The 23,674-nt window shown below is 37.9% G+C and overlaps 1 protein-coding gene across 1 annotated transcript in view; it reads left to right on the top strand.

The window, feature by feature from the left end:
- LOC139961143 (nuclear protein MDM1-like) overlaps nucleotides 1–23,674 on the top strand; it is a 39,848-nt gene that overhangs the window by 10,076 nt on the left and 6,098 nt on the right. The window contains exons 2-14 of the mRNA XM_071960063.1: nucleotides 4,279–4,393; nucleotides 5,347–5,542; nucleotides 12,041–12,302; nucleotides 13,938–14,069; nucleotides 15,886–16,059; nucleotides 16,364–16,506; nucleotides 16,981–17,164; nucleotides 17,724–17,893; nucleotides 18,525–18,683; nucleotides 18,946–19,106; nucleotides 20,113–20,310; nucleotides 20,884–21,059; nucleotides 23,218–23,467. Coding sequence (XP_071816164.1) covers nucleotides 4,279–4,393; nucleotides 5,347–5,542; nucleotides 12,041–12,302; nucleotides 13,938–14,069; nucleotides 15,886–16,059; nucleotides 16,364–16,506; nucleotides 16,981–17,164; nucleotides 17,724–17,893; nucleotides 18,525–18,683; nucleotides 18,946–19,106; nucleotides 20,113–20,310; nucleotides 20,884–21,059; nucleotides 23,218–23,467 — 2,320 coding nt within the window. The remainder of the gene's footprint in view (nucleotides 1–4,278; nucleotides 4,394–5,346; nucleotides 5,543–12,040; nucleotides 12,303–13,937; nucleotides 14,070–15,885; nucleotides 16,060–16,363; nucleotides 16,507–16,980; nucleotides 17,165–17,723; nucleotides 17,894–18,524; nucleotides 18,684–18,945; nucleotides 19,107–20,112; nucleotides 20,311–20,883; nucleotides 21,060–23,217; nucleotides 23,468–23,674) is intronic.

Below are 23,674 nucleotides of genomic sequence, written 5' to 3'. Positions count from 1 at the left end.
AAAGAGAGATTCTGAAGATGATCTGTGGTGAAGATCATCGAAGGTCTGTGATACCAAGTGTGGCCATAGGCTAGGTTTGCACAATTATTACTGTTGTCACTAGTCTGCTAGTCACAAGCCGTATATTAATTGTAGATCTTTATAAGCAAATTGGTACAGCACATACATGGTACAGTCTGTTTGCAAGCCTCAGAAGAGAATATATGTTTCCTTGTTCAAAGAGAAAATCGTTAGCTGGCAGGAAATTAGCCTGACTAGTTTTTTTTACCACATGTGGCAACTCCAGAAAATTTTACAAATTTTCACTGAGAGGCTTTTCGTATAGCTACAATCCCTATAGAGTCTACCTTGAAACTATCTGGCTTTGGCTATTGATTGTGTTGATGTTTCAAATGACAAATTTGTGCCATTATTCTTGGAGCTTCTTAGGCCATGTTCACACTGGAGAATGAACAGAGGATCAGATCCATATATTGGATCCTCTGCTCAAGATCAACTTCCAACAGTGTCCACACGCTGGGTAGTTAGGATGGAACAGATGTACCATTTGCAAAGTAAAGAAGCCCAATTCTTGTGACAAAAAAGCGTTGCTAGGAATCACGCTTGTTTGACTGTTCTCAGCTGTGTTTTGGACCCTATCATCATCACGGACAGTGGAGTGCTGTAGTACTCAAATATTACCAGTTAAAAGGCTAGGGAGATGGGAAAGGCTTAGTAGAGATGAGACGTGAAGTATTTACTTCACGTCTCACTTACCTGTCTCCCCACAACCTTAGCACTCTGGTTCTACCATGCCTAGAATGACAATGTGCGCCCTCAATGTCCAGACCACTCCGGTCAATGCCCTTCCTTCTCATTCTACCACCCAAAAATAGTGCCACGGCGACGTCCCTTTTGTGTGTGGAATCGTTCGGAACTGTGTGTTTTGAAGGGGAGGTTGTATCCATTGTGGGCATCGCCATATAGGTGCATCAGTTATTACACAGTTGACATACAGTAGCAGTGATAGTAAAGGTCTATAATTTGGGAAGGGCAATGTTAAATAATTACAAACATCCAGACATTTTCACATTTCTTTTATCCAATTGCTGATGGTACAGAAGGTTAGGCTGCTGGGATTCAATGTCTTTTTCATCTTGTCTTGCACTGTATTCCACATATAGATCTGCCAATGTTCCTGTAATATAAACTTGTTATGCATGTATCTGTATATGTAAACATTACAGGTAAAGTATTGTATCACTTGGAATGCTGTTTATATTGTTTAAAACTGCACTCAGTCTGTAGAGTTGGCTGGTTACATCGATTGATCTTCTTCAGGTCAGCAAATGTTAGTAATTAGGGATTTTTGATGATAATTGCAGATTTCAAGTCAAAGAGTGCAAATGTAAAGATAGAATAATGTGCTGAGTGGGTGGGATGAAAAGTTATTTTAAGACTACAACAGGCTGTCATTCATTCTGCAGAGTCCAGACTGTATTCATAGTCACCTATATATACAGTGTACAGCAGTACCCAACATTAAAGATCACCAGGGTGCATGGCAACTGTTTTAGGACAAGTTAGCAATAATTGCCTTGGAATTTCATTTGATGAGTAGACTGGAATCCATGAGCTTCTCCAAATTGTGAAAGATGAAAAAAAATATGATCAGCTGTGTTAGCTACATGCATGCAACAGTTAATTTGAATGAGCATACTGGTTGCATGAGTCCCCAAGAAAGGTTTTCTAATTTAAGCTCCCCCTGAGCCTCTCCATTACCCTTTGCCTCCTGCACTGGCTACTGGAATATTTTAACTCGTTCCACTGCTTAATCAGAACAGATCATGGAAGTCTCCTTTGTGATTGGCTTGCAGTGGAATAAATTTCAAAGCCCAATTACAGAACAGATCTGTTTATATACTCATGGTGAACTTTACAGGGAGTCCAGAACAGTATCCTGTAAGGTACTCTATGCTTGCCTCTGTTCTAAGTTTCCCATTTATTTATAACCCTCTGCGTGGGATGCCAGAATGAAGGGTGAGGAGGAGGGGGGGGGGCATTTACTAAGCAGAGTATTTAAAAAAAAAAAATAGCTGAAAACCTTTCTTCCTTGTTCTTTTGCAGAAAAGGGGATGGTTGGGGCATTTCATGAATTAATTTTGAATTAATATGTAGTCTCGTACATACACAGCCAGCTCTTATAATGTTTGCCACAACCTATTTTGTGGTTGTAAAGTTCTTGTAAAAAGAAAAAACTATGGGATATAAGTTTTTATGGCACAAATTGTATGGCAGTCACAGCTGAGTACTAATCCTTAGCCTAAGTACACAAGGTACTATATATAGTTCCCTGGCTTTAAAATAACCAGCAATAACCCTAGACACAACCATAGCTGTGGAGTGCCAGACAAGTTTACATTCTGAGCAGTTAGATCTCCTGGCTAATTTCCAACTTAAAAAGTACATATTTTTTAATGCCTATCGGATACAGGAGATACGGTACATGTTGCATACAGTACAGCACTGTGTCAGTTCATACAGTACATCTATATATGTGTCAGTGACCATCATTTTTCTTGCACTGCTTTGTCCATTGCCATATCAGTTATGAAAGTTAGTAATATATATAACACAGTACATCAATATGATCATATTGAAGGTCAGACCACACAACAATGGTGAAACTGGTTTCTTTTTCAACTTTAGCTCTTTGCTAGAGCCTATTCATCATTGCAATGTTTTGCCTCTATCAATTTTCAAGTTATCAAGAAGAATATTTTCTAGTGCAGCTGAAATATCAAACAAAAGATTGTCAATTTTTCCTCCCTATTGTACAGTAGTAGTAGTAGTGGTAGTAGTGGAAGTAGTAGTAGTACTAGTAGTAGTAGAAGAGTGAGTGTAGCAAAGACTGAGGTATAGTTAGTGTCACCTATTGTATGGTGTTGCTAAATTTACGTGTGAAACATTCACCAGCAACATTGAAATCTCAACTTTTTCCACTTTTAAATTGGCCTTGCATTTGAAGTTTCGTAATGAATGCCCCTTGTAGGATGAAAAACAAATGTTTGACAAATTTTTTTGGTCGTAAAGTATGGTAATAAAATATTGCTAAAACTCACACAGTTCTTCTGCGTGAAATGTGCGTGCTCCAGGCCTGTATGTGTTTGAGAAATGTGTCAAACTCAGAAAGTATATTTGGGAATCACGCCTCTCTTTAATCATTTGTACAGGTGAGCAAGCACTAGTTAAATCCCTTATCACCACTTACTGTACCTTCAGGATCAGGGGAACAACCACATAAACATTTTTTTGGGGGGGCAGGGGGTAGGTGGTTGGTACATTTTAAACAGTTGAAAATTCTTCAACAAGGAGGTGCAAATATATAGCACCATGCATAATTTTGCATCTTACATGCATCCTTCATTTCAACCCTGGTATCCACATGCCTTATACTATCAAAATTCATCCCCCTAAATATATGAAAAAAATATATGAAAAAATAAAAAAAATCACCACAGTGCAGTCGACTCTGCTGTACAAATCATTTCTGCAAGGAACATAGAATAATGCTTGAAACATATACCTATTTCTGTCCATGCAAACTTCACTTCGGCAGGAAGTTTCATCAAATCTCTGTCGTCTTTTTCTTACGTTTTACGTGGGAGGTAAATTCTGTAAGGTATCAAAGTTTCCAGTTTGTTTACTAGCTTCATACAGAATATTTGTCTCATTCAATTTACGTCACAAGCCATCCTTAGTAAAGCAACAAATTCAAGTTTACATTTCTCAGGTCATTTCCCAGAATTTGCATTTAGTTCTTTAAACTTGAAGTTGAAAGTAAGAGACATGGATAGTGGATAAATTGTAGAACATACATTTTAATTTGAAAGACTGACATTAAAAGCTCACATTTATTATGACGGTATCGGAAATTTGTCTTGGTTTGTTTTAGCATCGTAACATGTTACATCTCAGTCACGATTTGCACCGACATATAAGTAGGGAAAAAATGTGTATGGATATATATATGTACATTTCAACTACAGTAAAGAGACAGGTACAGTACGGTGGCCTTGACCACTGTAATGTTAAGCATTTGCCATAATGTTAGAACAAAGTGATATGTTAAGGTTATTAATTAACAATGGCTACCCTTTTGGTTGGCCTAGAGACCGTCAACCAGCTCATTGTGTATGGTTCTCTCTGAAGTAGTGTTGTATTACATAGAAAGTGCATGGTCGATGGATTTCACTTTTAACAATACTTGTTTTATTTTGATTTCATTTCCTTCTTCAGCCTGCATCTGAATATAAGAAGCGGTTTCGGTGGCATGAGTCATATCGGTCAACCTCTTTCAAACCATCCTCAGATCAGACAATGCCATCAGCTGGGCTGCCATCATCCACAATAGGTATGTACATACAGTTAACGTTAATATATAACAGTTTAAATTCATGGAGTTACGGTATGGTCACGTATCGTCGAAGCCGTTCACACAGTAAATATTTTTTTGAAGTGTTACCACGCAAAGCTGGCATCGTCATCGTCTGTACACATCCAAGCTGAAACTGCCCTTTTCTTGTGAAGCATACTTGATTTGCCCTAAATTTGGATTTTTTTTTCGTTCAGCAATTAGCTCTCTCTATAGAAGCAGTTTTGGTGGACTCTGCTTAGATAAAAATACGAATTTGAAGTATTAAAAACTGGAGAAACAGATGTTGTTTTTTACATGACATAGATCTATAGTCATTGGAAGTTAAAAGTCCACACAATCCTCTTTTGTAAAATAATGTATACATGTGATTCCCTACCCTGCTTACAAAGACATTTGTATAGTTTGCTCAAAACAACGATGCCACAATGAAAAAGCTCTGAGATGTTATCATTCCCCAAGTGAAATGATTGGTTGTAGAGCTATCAAAATTCAGTACACCAACTTCAGTAAGAAATACATACATATGCTTCTAATTACCACCAATGTGATTCTTTTATCATCTTCATCAACTTTGTCTCCGTCTACTTGTTTGTTGTCAACTCTGTCGTTGTGATTCTTTGCTGTCGTTGAGAGGATAGGAAGACCCTTTGGAATAGATTACACATAAAAATAATGACTGTAATTCTTTGTTTACCTGTCTCCTGACAACCCTAGCAACCACGGTAAATTTGAGCACTCTGCACCCATTTGGCATTTCCACGATATCCTTTCCTTTAGCTGTATGTATGCTTATTGATCTGTTGGCAATCTCAAATCATACTAGAGCTGTAAAAATCAATCGTAGAACTTTGTATGACGTATACTGTAGATCTTAGTCTGTTCAAATTTGTTTGTAGAAATTAGGTATAACTTTTCTTTTTGATGGGCAGGTCAAGTGAAAAAAGAAGTGATAGAACCTCCCCTCCAGCATCGGCGCAAACCTTTGGACAACACCGTGAAGAGGACGTATACCACAAGTCAGTTCTACAACCCGACACTGTCTTCTTCAGAGGATGGCAGTATTCCGCAACGCAAACCACCAACTAAGAAACATACGAAAAGACATCGTAACAGTCCGAAACAAAGGTATGGGTATAACTTCAAGTTGTTGTCATGTGCATCCATCCTACCATCCATCAAAGCGTATCAGTATGGCGAAGGCAGATGGTGGTGTTTACAATCTCACAAAGATCAGTTGAAAGTTGAATGAACTCACGTGTGACAGAAACCTTTGGAGAATGTTGCCAGATATCATGTAATTGACATGTGACTCTCCCAATATGAACACAAGAATCCTTTTATTTTTTTGTGGGTTCAAAGTTCAGTTGAGGTCAACAGAGTTCAACAGTGCAAAAAGAAAATGGCATAGAAATTACTACCTGGGGAGATCCATAATTTGGATCCCCAGTGTCTGTTTTTAGGACAGAAAACCCCACCCCCATCTTCCTCTTCCTCTCTCTTTAATCAGTAGGGGTAAAGCCTGAGAAAAAAATCTTGGGAGACTGGCCTTCCTTTCATTTCCAGAAGTACATAATTGCTATTATGTGACTTGATTCTGTGTCTAGCCTCCTTGGTAAAACTTGTATAACATGCTAGCAGTGTACTACATAGATGGTGAGCTATGTGAATGTTGGTGTGCCATATCTGTTAACAGTCAGTAGACACTGGTAGGGGTCATCTCTCTGTGTTAACTTTCACAATCAGATGCTTTATAGAGAAACATGGCTGCTACTTGTAAATTATGACTCATTGTTATCGATCTAGCTGACCAGAAACTGTCCAGCTCGGTAATTATCTGTCTTGATTACATTCCTATGGAAAGACGGCCTTCTCTCCCAATCATTATACCGACATTGGAGAAGTATAGCATTATTTTCCAAGTCTCTGTTATTTTCCTTCTTTCTTTGGTAACTGTCAATGATTTTCAGTATGCCAGCCTCATCATGTGTGTACAGTCATCCTTTAAAATTACTCGGATTTAGTTCTTGTGGATTCTTCTTGTTCTTAAGGCTGTTGTCGTCATGTCGAAGAAGAAGTCATCAAAATTTGTGAACTGCTTTTACTTCCCTTGACTTTGACCCTGCCCCGGTGTTTCATAGCATGTTCAAAGGGCTTTGATACTTGTAATATGCCAGTGTGACATAACATAACAGAGCATAGCTCTTGCATAGTTTCTATTGACTTGGGTCTAATGCTACACACTCAAGAAGGTAGTCAGTCGTTTCCACACTGGCAGAGTAGTATTGCTAATGTCAGTTTTGTATAATGGTTTGAAGAACAATTAGGTTTTGACTTGGAATACACTTACTTTAAATATAGCTGAGCTTAAAACTACAGAATGATACATCGTATTCAGATGAGAAACGATTCCCAATCCAAACAAAACATAGCAGGTTATATCCTGGCATGAATCCTTTTTAAAATAAACATGAAATAATACATGACAGTTGAAGAAAATGGAGAGGGTACAGTAAAGCCATACCGAGAAATAACAACGTTAAATTTTCCAAGATAGCAAAATAGACGAAAGATTTTACCAGTGAGGTTACTAAATGCAATTTTATCATTCTTGTCTAGCAACTTGAGAAACAGACTATAATTTGTAAGGTAAAATTGTTGTTAAATAACAGTTTTATTTTGCTATTTTAAGCAGCTTTGCAGCTTGCATTATTTTTTTTAAAATATGGATAACTATGTCCCTACTAACCACCACATTCACAAATTGTCAGTGCACAGTGTTTTGTACAAATGTGGTTACAATGTACATTAATGGGTTGCACTTATTTGTCTTCCTAACAGGAGTTACTGTAGAGCTACAAGTATTACTATATATACAAGCTGATAATTGATGGCATATGGGCGAAATTGTGAACCTGTCCCAGTTTTTAACGTCCCACTAACCACCACCTTCACAAGTTGTTGATGCTATGCTTTGTGTATCAATGGAAAATGGGCTAAATTGTGAACTTGTCCCAGTTTTTAACGTCCCACTAACCACCACCTTCACAAGTTTTTGATGCTATGCTTTGTGTATCAATGGCAAATGGCCTAACATGTTACAAAACCTATGAGTGGTTTCCTATTTACTGTAGTTCTTTTGCCAATCGCCCATGGAGTGGCTGGCAGCATCACTAACTAAGCCCTTGTTGTATCATGCTGTATAGTATTTCAACCTTATTATAAGGTCTATCTATCTCTAGAGGCTAATTTCATATTCTTCATAGATCTGCGGTACATACTTTTGAGGAATTATGCAAGTGCACGTATATATCTATGTAGTATGCATTTCAGGAAACAATATTGTACCATGACATAAAATAGGCATATTAATATACTTCAGGTACACTTGTGGATCATTAACTGCATGTAAAAGCAGCAAATTACTTATTGTTTACAACCAGGTATACACAATAGTGTTGACTCTATTTATAGAGTGCACTTGGTTAATTGATACAATTGCAATCGTTCTTAAATATTGCCATAAAAAGTCTTAATTATTAGATTGGAAATTAGATTGCATTAATACACAAACTGATCCCGATTTTTGCCATGTTTGTTCGCGATTGATATAAAATGAGACTGAAGTGTATTTGGGTTAAGGTTTACCATTGGTTAATCCACTACCTTTTGTAAAGACACTGCATAACCTTCTCTACATGTACTTACAAGATGTACACGAATAAATTATTATCATATCTTGTGTTCTATGATTAATAGCTTCCTCCATACTTTATCTTAAGTTCACAGAACAAATCGCAGAACCTATCAGATATCTACATATTCTTCCCATTACTGTACATTATGACTTTTAATTTGCTAATTGTTTTGAAATCATTTACTCCATACATGGTCCACGGACATCAGTGTCAACTTCCAGATTAATTATAGAGGAGTCTTCATTTACTTTAATATTGAAAGAAAATTTTGCCTCACAAAAGTGGAGAGTACGACATTCAAATGCGACATTGAAATGTTTTTCATGAACATTTCTAACTGTTAAAGTTCCAATTCACTCTCAAAAGGACTTTGTTACCCTCATCAGTTAATTAACAGTGTGTGACTGGTATGCCACACCTTACTTTTTCATTTCTTGTTTCACTTAAAATAGTGGCTGACAGTGCTGTTTAGTCGTTATTTTGTCGCTATTTTCTTTGTGTGAATCATTTACACATTGAATGGTGTGTGCTATATTTAGCTGTTATTATTCTCCTATTGGTTCCCACTATTAATCAAGATGCCAAAACGTGTCTTCATGCCCGCATGCATGTATTGCCCCTTGCAGTGCTACTGTATACTGTAGGCCTAATACATATATAGTGTTCTGTGTTTGTACATGGATTTACTGTAGTACTACTCTGCTACCCTATACCCTCTATGATCATGTACACAGACACTTACACTTGCCAGAAAAAGGAATTTGTTTGCAGTTTGATTTGGGTGTCAAAACATGTTGATACAATATATATACCTCTCCATTGAATGATGACAAAAGCTGCTTATTGCTAACTACACATATAACCTAGATGTTGCAGATCATCTGCATGGTGTCAATCACAAAAGGTGGTAGGATTGAAAGTCATCACAAAAGTTGAACAAAGTGACTATATATATATATATATATATATATAGTAATGCCATCCTAGTTCCCGGGATGCATGAATATGGAATTAAACAAATCACGCAAACCCCCCTTAATGTGCTCCCCCCCATTAATGTGCTTAATTAAAGTGCTAATGTCACTTTTATACATTACTGTATAATGGAATGGTATTCATCAATGTCACTGACAAATTCCTTAGGTTGGTTTTAAGTCATTTACTAATGTTTTAACTCGTTGGAAAGCTGAATGTGTCCCATTCTATCCACGACCATACAGTAGTTTGCCATGTCAATGTTGCAATTTGTGTGATTGCCCTTTTGTGTTGCAGTTCAACGAAACTCTCTGTGAAGGATCCTAGAAGCCAAACCTTCAGCAAATGTTGTCCTTTTCATCCCTGTAGTGATTGTTCGATGTTCTGCAAAAAATTAGGACTATAAAATTAACAGGCCGATACCTGTTGCAGTTTAAATGCTTAATTTCTCATGAAATACTGAAACTGGCATTCTGATGTACTAACCTATGTACAGTATAGATTTGCATTTTGGGAGCAGTCTCATCCTTTTTTGTGAATAGCATCTTTCATGGCATTTTGCATATATGTGATACTGGGACAAAGTAGTCCTTGTGTTATGAAATAAAAAAAAATTATACATGTATGTACTAATGTTTGTCAATAAATATGACAACAAAAACAAACATGTGATCAGTTTTGTCCCATCTACCTGTATACAGAAAGAACGCTTTCTTTTGCTGGTATCGGGAGTCCCCTCCCCTTCCTTATTCAGATCACAGTCCTACAGTTTATCATTCATTCTAGTTTCAACCCACAAAAGTTGTAGGAATACATAGTTTAATACCATAGCCTGCCTGTACTGTATTACATATAAACTGTACTATGTATGTATGCAGTCTCTAAAGTATTGTACATTGTACTGAGAAGTCCAATACCATTACGAGTTGCTCTGTAAATTACTGCACAGCTTTGTGCCTAGACTTTTCAAGCTTGTTGCCTGTAAGGAAATGTGTGAGAGATTTCAAGATAATTGTTAATAACATCCTGCTATATGATCATGTGTGTGTTAATAAGTGATAGCTTAGAGAAACAGGTTATCATATTAAGTGTCTCAGATACCATAAACAAACGGAAAAGAAATATAAAAAATTTATGATCAATAACTGTTATTTTTCGTTAAGAAAGTTTGCTGTTATGAAAGTTTCATTATTGTGATCGTCATTCATAAGCAAAGGAAATTCTTGCACCAAAAATATATTTTTGGGCCAACAGTTTGTACGGTATGTTGTAAATTAACTATAGATGACGTATCATATTATCGAGAACGGTTAAAAAAAAAAAATTGCATTCTCTGCATGATCATGATTCATTTGATGAATTAATCGCAAAAATTGTCAGAGTACATTGAGTGGTGTACCATACAAATTTATCGTAAATAAGGGAATCCAATCAGTTTAGTAGTAACTCGGTAACCACTTTAAAAGCTCAATATATGTACATATACAGTATATATACTTCATTCAGTGTAAAGGTTATTTTTCCCATTTGATAGTTGGCTGAGACAACCGGTTTCAGTAGTTTAAATAATAACATGTGTATTTAATTTAAGGGTGTCCACGTGTGTACTTTGGTCGGAGAGCATCCCATCTGGAGTTATTGAAATAACAAAATCGAGCAGTGATAAAATGATTGATCCCGTGAGCCATTCATAGAAAGATGAAAGAGAGAAAATACCCAGGGTATAAAATCAGCCTGACATTTAAAGCAACTACAAGTTATATTGGTCGATCTATTGCTTTGGATTCTTGCTTTTGTTTAATTTTTTTTTTTAAAGAAGATAACTGTCCCTTCTACCTCTCCACTCCTCCACCTTCTCCTTTCATGTCCATCATCCCTGTTAGAAATCCCTGTCCCCCCCTCCCCCAGTTCTCTTAAAAGTATTTGCCCTACCACTCGGGGCAAAACCATTGCCTCTGCAATTTGTTTGTAGCAATTATCATTGACTGCAACATAGGTGTGAGATGATTGAAGAGGGAGGGGGTAGGGGGTGGGGGCGGAGGGAGGGAGGGAGCATCGGCCAGAAGTCAGACCAATGCTCAGTGATGCATTGTTGTTATTGACAATGACTAACTTGAAACTTTAATCAAAACGATGTTCAAGGCAAGAAAGCTTAAAATGATGAAACAGTGGCAACTCCTATTTATAATATATCGATTCCATAGGTTTTCTAGGAAGCAAGAGAAAATATGAATTCAGACTGATTAACTGTTGCGATACCTTCAAATCATAAATAACTATGTGAAAGAGTACATTTTAGTGTACATTAACCTCTGTGCATTGCTTAAATTCAGACTTTTCTTATCAATTAAGTGGGCACAGTATTATGTATACATGTGATTATGTGTGCATTTGTATCACAAACAATATTTTATCTCATGGAACAAATCTGTAGCGCTCTCCTTATCATACTGTGTGGTTTTGTCTGTTTTCGCTACAGTGCACAGCCTAGATTGGTTACAGCTTGGTGCCTGCACTCTTTCAGATCATATGTAGTGCATGTCTAACCCTGCAGTGTGAGGTGGATAGCCACAAAATTAAACCATGGAAAGTTTTACAACTACTGTATATAGTCTCCAGCAACCGCCCCTAAATTGGGTTTGGGTAGAAGCCAAGATGCTTTGGAGTAAATGATATCCCATGGCTATGTTGCTGATTGAGTAATATCAAGAAACTCTATTATCATTGCAAATGAAGCCATGTATGTATACCCTAGATTTTTCCCAGGGTACTTTATTATAATGACACAACTAACTAAGATTTACTTCAGTGCGCTGTGTGGTCATTGTGGTTTGGTTGTGTAATTATGGGTAGCTGCCATTGGGATATTAGAGGGAGAAGTTAAAAAAAAAAACGATTGAAACTTAACTATTCCTTATCCTTTCTGTTGTTGGTTTTATCACCTCCCTTTCAGGTCACCTCCACAGAATCATGACAGGCCCAACTCATCACCACCAGAGGCACAACTTGCTGCTACTAGGATTTTGTCCAAGAACGACCAAAATAAGAATAAGATGTCTGGTGCCAAGGACGACAAACATAAGACTTATCTCAAATTAACAAACGGACATCATTCGTCAGGGGCAGCCAACGGTGGTTCTTCGGGAGGCAGTAAGTCTAAAGATGGCCATCGTAGCTCGAACGATTCTGGAAAATCTAGCAAGAAACCGCATGATGTGAGTACAAAGATGAAGAGATTGTGATTCTTTGTCACATTTGATTGCATCTTATGTAATATTTTAAGGACAATTTAGTGCCTCGTCATTACACTGTGTAGTCTACCTCTTCTGACTAATGTGTTGGAAAGTTGATGGCATCCCTCAAAAGAGCCAACAAACTCCATTCCCTTACCCCTCCCTCCCCCTCCCCCCTCCCCACCCAATACTCAAACAGAAAACGCCAAGGTCGAAAGAAGACCCCACCCGTTAAGACTGCAGTTACAAGCCATGGTGAGAGAATTGTGTTTTTACTGATGCATTTTTGATTGGGAACCTGATGTAGGTGCAACAAGACAGTCTATATCACAGTCTAAGCACTATGTAGAAAGTTTACAGCAAATATTCTCTCTTTCTCTCTTTCACTGTTTTGAGCCTTGGATCTTCTTAAGTATATGAAGATATAAAAAATAAAAAAATGGCATATATTCTTCATGGAATGGTTATGAATTTGTGACAGAATTGTCAGGAACACTGTCCAATATTTTTTCAGTTCAATATATATGCCTAAGCAATCCACGGTGCAATTTTGGCAGCAGTTGGGGTTCCGCCTTGATTTCTGTTTATCGTAACCTGTTTTAATTAAACCTATTGAATCCCTCACTGCCTAAGTGCCTGTGGTGGTGATGCATGGCTTGTTACCATAGTTATATGATTTTGTCGTATTCCCAGGCACAATCCTTTTGTGTTTGCTTTTGGTTTTGTCCAAGAATTTATATCAGATAAGGAGTTTCAGTTTTGCATGTTTTTTGTTATGGCAGGGCCAGAAGTAGTGTTATGTAAACTTCAATGCATTGTTTTTGTAGTTAAATGAAGAGAATGAGACCACAGTCCTGAAGGCAGACCACGATACTTGTCTATATTTAGTTCAATTGGCATCACGATGTACATAGTGACATTGTACTGTAGCAATCACACATGTTGTATACATATCCATCAATAAACAGTCATGTACATGTCTTAGGCCTATAATTTTGAGAGGCCAGTCTGTCGGTCATTCAAACTAGTTTACTTTCGCCATAAGTTGTATGTAATTTAGAAAGTCAATCAATGTTTCCAGGGGCAGAGGAGTGCCAGCAGGGTATCATATAGATGGTCAGAGATTTAAAATTGTGCAAGGGAGGCAAACATCTTTTCTTTTGTTTTTGGTGGTGACTTTTGTTTTATTCTATTCTTGAGTTTCATTATATCACTATCACAGAATGTATATAGTCCATTCATTCGATTTCACATTTAATTAGAAGCATATCTAAGTTCATAACTACATAATTAATTAATATCAAAGGAAATGAAATGAAACCTTGTAAGCTTGCAAACTCAATTCTATGATGAATGTATTTTCTGTGTCACTAACTGTCATATGTTTAGACCTTTCCTCTTGTAAGTCAAAGTGGCTGAGAGGGTTTTCCACTCTCACTAATGACTGTTATCCTTCATCAACATTCAGAAGTGTAATACCTTTGCAATGATCAAGTTATCTGGTATTTGACTTCACGACACATTTTCCTCGGTTTGCTCTATCAGTCAGGTGATTGCATATATTTACAATTTTAATTTAAAAGGCTTTTTGGTTCGTCAATCAATTTGTTTACACAGGTCGATGCAGCATTGCAGTACCAAGCAGGTATACGAGCCCGCCCTCTAGGCCCGAGATACTTATCAGAATATCAACGTCAATTTGCCTGGAAGCAAGCCAATAAGGAGTCACCAATGCTTGCTGCTGATGAGGTAGGTAAAATCACTATATAGCGAGATGATAACTCCAGTTTACATTGCTCCTTGCTCACCTGTCTCCTCACAACCTCAGCACACTCCTTCTGCAGTGTCTAGTGATCCGGTAACCTTTCAATACCGTGTGCTCTCTGCAGCCGGACCCAAAAGATCAAAAGCTGATCATAATGAGAAAAGTTAATAGGCACAATAAATAACGTTCTAAAAAATGAAGTAAATTTGGTGGTAACTAGGCCATTAGGTCCAGCTTGCAAGCTTCATAGTTTGTTCAATTGATGTGCTCATAAAACATCACATATTTTAAATATTGACATTAAATAACTATTTTAGCATTTTAAATATATTAATTATATTGCCTAATAGTCAGCATATTGAATTACATTGTTGTGTGCTAGCATTTAAATAATATATTATTCCATTTGGAAATTATAAAAAACTACAGCAAAGGTATTCCAGTGTTCACAGTTGGTAGTCAGCCTGTACGAACATTTATACTCTTCTAGCAGAATTTCTGTTAGTCTCTGATTTAAATGTTAGAGACTATTTCTTATTCGGAAGTTTAGTAGTGTATGCAAGTCCTCAATCTTCTGCTCTCTTGGGTCCAACCTTTTTTTCTTGTTTTGTGGCAGAATTGAAAAAATTTGTAATTGGGAATGACAAAATCCTCTTTTTGTCTGTTTAATATCAAAGTAGTTTGGTCAATACCGGAATTTCATGTTAATCTTCCTAATAACTTTCCACATAACAGTGAACGCCCTAACTGTTTTGTCCATGTCTAGAATGAGGAGCACGATAGACACACCTATTGTATCACTGTAGGAATTCCTTATAAATCTGTGAAAGATTGCTAGCATTGCCTGTATGTACATGCTAGGGTAATCCATTCCCAGTGTGTCCAAAGGTCATATCATCCTCCTGTTATGATAGTAGGTAATAGTTTGTGGTAATTTAGTCTTTTTAATCCATAATTTTACAACAACTTCCTTTAGCTCCATGCTTTCTGCAGGTAGGTGTGTATTATAACCTTGTTTTGATAAGTGGCATAATATTCTCTCTATGGCTGTGCCTCTGCTAGGTTAGACGTTGTGGTTTGAAAAGCAAACATGTCATAACATGAGTAACTAACAGGTCTGTGAATTTACTGGTTGTTTTTTCCTGGCAATTTTAAAAGGGTACATTTTGTTTGTCAAACTTTCCAAGATAAATGACCAGTAGGCATTAGTCAGAAATTTTCCTGCTTTTGATTTTTTTTCTTATTCAATACATTAAGTTAACATATCCATGTTAGGAAGCTGTTGCAGTCAAAGCACAGTTACCCCATCCAATAAAGCCAGGAACCCAGTCTGCCTTCATCCCAAATAGATGTTTTGAAGGAATGCCAAATTAAACAACATAATGTTTGTTTCAGGATATGTCAAATCATAATAATTTGGTATCTTACTTTTAGAAACAAGTTTCATTGGGTAACTTCAACTTTATGTTGTGTTTCAATTGAGCAAGAGGATCTACCAATTACTTTGTCTTGCATTTATAATGACCGACACATTACACGGTGACCCCATCCCCCTCCCTCCCCCCTCTGATTGAGTACTGAAACCATTCAAGTCTCTGAAACAGTGAGGCACGCAAAGGTGCAGGGATAACCTCTTCTTCGTGACCATCTTGCTTCATGATCACTACACTTGATTTGGTTACAGTATAACAATGTTCTACAGTGTGATGTCTACACCCACCAGATCGCAATATTTAGATTACAAGGCTGTGTAACAGACGTTGTCAATTTTTGTTCTTCTTTCTATTTCCCCGTCCGTAGCTCGTTCACAAATCCAGCACCAACCTCGCACCTTTTGACCCATCCAAGATCCCCAAGAAGACAGAGTACAACACTCAGTTTAAGGCTTACTATCCCCCAGCCCCTTCTCTCCAACAACAGCTGCAGGAAAATGTGGACAGAGAGATGAAAGCAAAATACAAAGTCAAAACTAAAGTAAGTCTGAAATACCAAAGACTTTTGGGAGACCTCAGAGAGGTGCTATGGCAGATCTGTAATGAGGCTGTATTCAGGCTAGTCTTTAACAATAACTGCCTGATCTAGTACTCGCCCTCATTGACTTGTACTCATACTTTGAGTCTACTTACTTTTACTCACACTAGAGGAACTTCTCCTTGTACTCGTGTTCATGCTCTGGTGCTAATTTCGTAGTAATATATGTCAGTTTTTACATCAACTCATTCATTTTGCCACTGTGTTCATGCAAATAGTATTTTCTTTTCCATGCCATTTTCTACAGAGCAAAAAGAACAAGAAAGTCCATCTAAGTCCAGAACTACTGAAAACAGCCGGCATGCCTTCTGTTGTCGTCCATGAAGATGCTAAATTACTTGAAGCTGCACAGAATCCACAGAAACCATTTTTTCCCCATGCAGCAGTTAGGTAAGAAGAGAGAATTTGTTTGTACTTTTATTTTACCTTGCGGAGAAGGGAACGAGACAGAGGGGGGGGGGTCGGTGTGTCGCGAATAAAGTGGTTAAATGATGCTTGTCAGTCTCGTCAAGCACCATTCACCACTATACTGCATACAGGGTTTTTCTGTTGATTCAATAGCAAACTGGGGCTATGGTAGTTACAAATAGTAACAAATATTTTCACTCTGTCAGCAATTATTAATGTTTTCAGACCAGTACTTTTTGAACTCTTTAAGCTGCAGTCAACTGGTTGTAACTCAATAGATCTCTAAGTTTAGATCGAGCGGTAATATCCATTTATTTGTGAACATTACATGACCTTATCAGAACGAACCAAAGTTACAACACGACATGCCACATTAATTTAGTCCTATTAGCATGATAGCATGATAGCATGATTTTCAATTTTGATTTTTTTTTGTGATCATTTCATTAATATTAGGAAGTGGAGGTCCGAATATCATTCCAACTTTAAGCCTCCGTCGCTCTTCAGCTACGAGGATGGAGTTTGGAAAGGTGCCAACCCTCCTCACATACAGCCTCAAGATAGTAGCTCCGAGCCTGACAGACAGAATAAACTTAGACATGCCAAATCAGAGGGGGATATACCAAGCTGGTTTGCTGAAGTAAGTCAGAGATTCATTCAATGAAAAGTGTTTAATTACAACTTTTTTTTTTTAAATTTAAATTGTTTTGTCCTTGAGTTGAATCTTGGAATCTTACAATGAAATGTAAAATCTGTGCCAAAAGTGAATGCTACAAATATACCTTTAAATAGTGTTTGTGGAGGGAAATCAATGAGGACCGTGAATCCAGAGTACACATAGATATGTGTTCATATTGCTAGTATAACCAGCACAGAATTAAACAAATCTAATACCTGCTATCAAGTAGCACAATGCAAGACAAAGTGGCAGTTGTTATTGCTAATTGTTATGGCCATTAAGTGTTATGGCCATTAAGTGTTATGGCCAATTATCGGTTAATTGGTCCTTTGTAGGAGAAAAGAAACATGTTGTAGCATTTGTATTGAACATTGCACTAGTACCATAACCGGATCTGTTTATTAGTAGAATATAACAGTTATGTAATCTCTTTCAGTGATGCCCAGTCGAGTACTTTCAGGGTACGGGCTGCTTCTGTTGATTACATAAATCACACACGTTGCCTTTGCTCTTCTTCCAGGTATTAGAACTCAGGAATCGTGCTCAGGAGTACCAGAAGAGGGCCCATGGGACGCATTTCTCAAGGGAACGCCTGGTCCAACTGTTAACAGGAGCTAAGGCTACAGGGGAGTCTAGCACAGCAGTCAGTAGCAGTTCATTAACTACCTCACTCTCTGATATACATGAGGGGTAAGTTCCTGGTTGTACATGGAACATCAGTAGCAGTTCATTAACTACCTCACTCTCTGATATGCATGAGTGGTGAGTGCCTGATTGTACATTGAACATCAGTAGCAGTTCATTAACTACCTCACTCTCTGATATGCATGAGGGGTGAGTGCCTGATTGTACATGGAACATCAGTAGCAGTTCATTAACTACGTAAACAATAAAGGCATGAGTGATAGTACAGGTTATTAAGTGTTACCGGTGCTGTGGCCGAGTGGATGAAGGCGTGGCATTTGAAGCAATGAGGCTTAGCAATAGGGAGGTTCTGGGTTTGATACCCGGCCGGGTCATAGTAAGGTGGGTTCTTCATCCAAGAGCAATCTACAGTTTTCACATGTGAAATGACTTTCTAAATTGAAAAGATTTCAAATTAGAGTTAAACATGTTGAATTCGAAGCCACCTGACATGTTAGTTGTAATCCATAAGCCCTTGTGGGTTTTGACCACATTTGTGGTCGCTGAAGCGTCGTAACAATAACGGCTGATTATTTCTATTATTGTTACTATTTGGTAGGAGGTGGATGGGAGAAGGCAGGGGTATGTCCCCTTAATTTTTCAAATAGTGATGCACTCTTTTTTTTTAATTCAACAGAGCTCAACAGATTACCAAAACTATAAATGAAAAAGTGCCTGAGAGTAATAAGCAGCAAAGTGAGGAGAGAAGCAGGAAAGAGCCTTCTCCTGTGAGGAGAAAGTTAGCATGGGGAGAGAATGAGAAGAAAGAAGAAGTGTCACGTGACAGGAGCTCAAGGTATGTCACTAAAACTCTGATCACCGGATCTGCACTCAAAGAAAAGTAGTGTCGTATAGACAAAAAAGTCACATTCTTACATATAATTGTTTGAAAACAAACATAGACATTGAAAGATAACCTGCACTCATTATTCTATCCCTGTGAAAAAGTATTGCATGTCCAGACTAAAATTGTCTCTAATCTTATCATTTAAGAACTTACTAAAATATCTGAGTTTTACCTCATTTACATCCCTCACCTTGGATTTTTCATTGTGTAGCTATGGAAGTATTCCAACACCAGATGGTTACAGAGGCTCTGTTTCGGATACCTCCGAAGATGCCAGCGTCTTGTCGGAGGAAGGGAGATTACCGACACCTAGATTGGAGACAGGAGGTCAGAGACAGCGACATCATCTCGACAAGACCACTCCCGCATCAGGTGGGTGTAGAGGAACAAAAACTTGTCTGACTTTGGCTGGGTTGAACTACATATTCAACAAAATATGATGATTGATACTAAACTCTGGATTTACTTCTTGCCGGAGACAGAAGGAATCAATGCGATGGTGATGGCATGTGTTCCATGGGTGTGTGGGTGTGTCTATGTATGTGACACTTGCTTGTAGACATGGTAACTGAAAAATTTAACGGTGGATTTACTTCATACTTGTTATGTGCATTTGTCTTATTGAGTACAAGAAGCCTATTGTTTCTGTTAAGTTCCATGGTCGTTTGGGGTCGTTTGGGGTCAACAGAGGTCAAAGTCTGAAAAATTCATGAATACGATAACTCAAAAAGAACATCTTTGTTGAACTTGATACATGGTATGCAGATTCAGCTTGTTGAGTACAAGAACCCTATTGGAATTTGTGGAGGTCAACATTTAAGTGAAAAGTCTGAAAATCCTGTTAGCACAAAAAGAAGTACATCTTTCTTAAACTTCATACTTAGTATATAGATCCAGCGTGGTGAGTGCAAGAATCCTATTTAAACTTTTAGAGGTCAATGCTCACATTAGGTCAACAGGCATCAATGTTGTATTAATGTCAGACAAAAGTAAATTTCAGTAAAGGATTGGGCATGATAAAAAATGTTGACAATATGTGGGTTTAAGAGAGAGATGTATTATGGTATTGTAAATATTGCATGTTTTGGTTATAAGTTGTTTATGCAAGTTGATAAGAACTGTTGATGCGAAGAGTGGATGAACAAAGAGAGATTAATGAAGATCTGAGGGAGAACAAATAGAAAAAAATTAAATGGAAGAAAGATGCAACCAACTCTGCACAATTTGTGGGCTTTTTATCCCCTACACTGTTGTGTAAAATTGATTTTTTTTTTTTAATGTTTATTTTTATATTATAATGAAGTGTATTTTTAAGAGATAGAAAAAAAAAAGTAAAAGTGACTTGACAATGAAGAATCAATTTTCTCTTTTCTCTTAGGTGGTGCAATTTTAACTTCACCACCAAGGAGGAAAGATGTTCGACCCAGACCAAGGACTGCACCCAGTGGAGCGATGTCATCTCACCGTACCAATGCAGCACTCAGACCCCAGACAAGGCCCTCAGCTGAGGTGGTAAATGGGTCTGGCATGTCAACCTCACTAGGGCTGGAAAGAAATGGTATCAAAAATCGTCAAGGTGAGTTGAGAGGCCTCCAGGCTGATTGGAATCGATGGTGGAAGGAGCTGCAAATAACAGGTGAAGCTGTTTTATGCTAGACAAGATATTGTCACTACTGCAGCAGGGGTCATTGGAAATGCAGCAATTGAATAAATTGATTTGTAACGGCCTTTATACACTCTTACCAGAGGTGTAGTAATAGGGACTTTAAGAAGGTTCATTGGCCCTGGGACCCCAATTTCTTGGGGCCCCCAAGGGTTGGTTCTGACACTTTGGGCCAACGGATCACAAGTAAGATGATCAGTGAGAGCGTTGTGGGTTAATTTATATTTATGACTCTGTGTCAAGTTTAGTTTAGATAATCGATGATTGAAGTATCGCAGTTCTCACTCTTGAGGTTGGGGGGTGGGGTCCGTTAAACCCAAGCTATGCCACCAGCACTTACCAATTACTAACACTTGATCAGTTGCCCTGTGGCATTGATTGTTGTAAATCTGTAGAGACTTTCCTGGAAAGTATTCTTCAATGCGAACAAAAAATTGTGACACCATGGTCCATTTCGGTCATTTTGTGTTTTTCGTATTTTTCTAGAGAGAGCAAAAGCCATTTTACCGGGAGGAATCTCAGGAGCATTTGACTATGACAGTGATGAGGATGATGACGATGATAATGATAACAGCCTTAGCAGTAAAGAGGAGGGTGTGTCACCGGACCGAACTTTGACCCCACCCAGAACCCCTCCTAAGGATCCAACAGAGGTTAACAAGGTGAGTCTCTGTGCTTGTGATTTGGATATGTTGTATGGTGGACAGTTTACTCGTAAGCACTAATCCCATTCTGTGACTGAAGTCCAATTGATGATGCAATCCAAAGAGCTATAAATGTTTCTGGATTTCTCTAGACTAGATCGCTGATGAATACCAATGGATTGGAATACTAGATTACTAGCTGGAAATATAAATACAACTGGTTACATACTCATGATGCGTATGAAACCCATCGTAAGTGAATTGTGATGATAGAGTTCATTTTCATTTTGCTTGTTATGTTATGTGTTAAAAAGGCACAATTCTATACTAGGGAAAACACCTTGTACATGTCCGTACACATCATTGCACCAGTGACATGTCTATGATCTGGTAGGGGAAGTTTACTATACATCATGGTAGCAGTGCAAAGAACATGTCTGTCTGCTTTTGTGACAAATTTGTGCAGAACAAAACAGACAAAGGAAGCCCAGCTACAGCTACTTAGTGTTGTTGAGCTGTCTCTTCTGTGATGTTACAAGTTATATATGTATATATATTCACCACAACTATTATAATGAAACATTCTCATTGCATTGAATGTCCAAGCTCAACTCCGTTTAGGACGACTGTAGTCACCCATTTCATGTTCAACTTCATGATAGATTAATAGATAGGGGCATTGGTAGACTAAGACTTCCTCAACTGAAGACTAACCGGCACCGCAATTCATTTATCCCTCGTGCAATAAAACTTTACAACAGCAATTTGAGTCGTTAGGCGGTTTCCTAGTCCTTGGATGGGTAGGCTCTCTGTCTTTAACTATTTAACTTGATCTTACCTTCCTTAGTTATTAATTGTAAATATGAATATAGTTATATATATATTTTTGTATTTCTTATAATGTGCGAGTATCAAAATTCCGATTTTATGGAGCAATAAAGTTTTACTTACTTACTTACTAACTTATCTATATGGTCTACATTGTTGGATTTTAAAGGTACTTCTAGTGGATCTCTGATCACATCATCTGTAATACTCTTGCCTGTTATGCTGTCAATGCGTATGAAACCTCACAGTACATGAGGGAAGAAGGCAATCTTTGCAATGTAGATGTAAAACATATTGCAACCCACTATGATATCAGTATTAAACCACATGTAACTAACAATGTCGACAATTTCAATATATTTGAAGTTTTGTTGTTGTTAGCATTTCAAATGAAACTTGACCAGTTAGCTATATTCTCTTACTGCATTGATACAGTGTTTTATTTAATATAGAACAGTATTGAAATGATATCAGAATGACACACTTATAGTGTGTCCATACTTATAGTGTGTCCATACTTATAGTGTGTCCATACGTGTAGTGTGTCCATACTTGTAGTGTGTCCATACTTGTGTTGTGTTCATACCTGTAGTGTGTCCATACCTGTAGTGTGTTCATACCTGTAGTGTGTCCATACTTATAGTGTGTCCATACATGTAGTGTGTTCATACCTGTAGTGTGTTCATACCTGTAGTGTGTTCATACTTGTAGTGTGTTCATACCTGTAGTGTGTCCATACTTATAGTGTGTCCATACGTGTAGTGTGTCCATACTTATAGTGTGTCCATACGTGTAGTGTGTCCATACTTGTAGTGTGTCCATACTTGTGTTGTGTTCATACCTGTAGTGTGTCCATACTTATAGTGTGTCCATACTTGTAGTGTGTCCATACCTGTAGTGTGTCCATACCCATAGTGTGTCCTTCCTTGTAGTGTGTCCATACTATTTGTGTGGCGATATTATAAACAAAATTACCACTTTGCATACTCACTCTTGTGGATTTTTACTCGCAGTCATTCTCGAGGCATTTTAATCTTGTAAAATCTTGTATAGATACAAGTGCAAACTTACACAGTTGTACTCAGGGCCCAGCACTAGTACTTGTACTCAGACCAAATGGAGCTCCACTTGTACTCTGGCTGTTGTACTCATATGACAAGTCTGCAGAACCTACCTATATAGTTGCTTTAATAATAAAACAGTTTAGTTTCTCGCTAAGAAACTGAGAGCTTCTATTCCCAACAGTTGGTATTTCACTTGTAACTTATGTATAACCCGTGAGCTGCTTAGTCGAGTTTGCTGTGAGCAGAGCGTTTGATCGTAATCTCAACCTTTCATTATCTTCCAGGGCGCACAGATACAGTCTTCTCCGGCAGCAGGGAGGAAGACCAATGACCCTGACCCACTGAGTCCTGACCATCGTCCAGTGCCGACATTCCAGAGACATTCCAATCATTATTTTGAAACCAGCCCTGCTATGCCAGTCATGCCAACAAAGGTGGAACCACCAAAGACCTTGGCAGGGCCTAGAGGTCCACCACCTGCAGCTGATGACAAGATGAACCCAAAGAATGGGAAAACCTACAGCCTTAAAGATGGTACGTCTGCGTGTGTATCTAAGACAGATTGGGTTTGAGGCGAAAATCAGAATAAGAAGTTAAATTTGTGTCTGTACAATATTTTGTCCATGATTTTGTGGTATTGCTATAGAACCCATACATCCACATTGGCACACATACACACACATATTACTAATACTGTTGTACATGTCTCCTTTTCTTGAAATTGAATTATTTGTATCTCAA

This window comes from Apostichopus japonicus, chromosome 20, assembly GCF_037975245.1.
Source record: "Apostichopus japonicus isolate 1M-3 chromosome 20, ASM3797524v1, whole genome shotgun sequence".
NCBI classification, from domain to species: Eukaryota; Metazoa; Echinodermata; class Holothuroidea; order Aspidochirotida; family Stichopodidae; genus Apostichopus; species Apostichopus japonicus.
The sequence above is the reverse complement of the archived record's forward strand: the minus strand, read 5'-3'. Positions and strand labels throughout refer to the sequence as shown.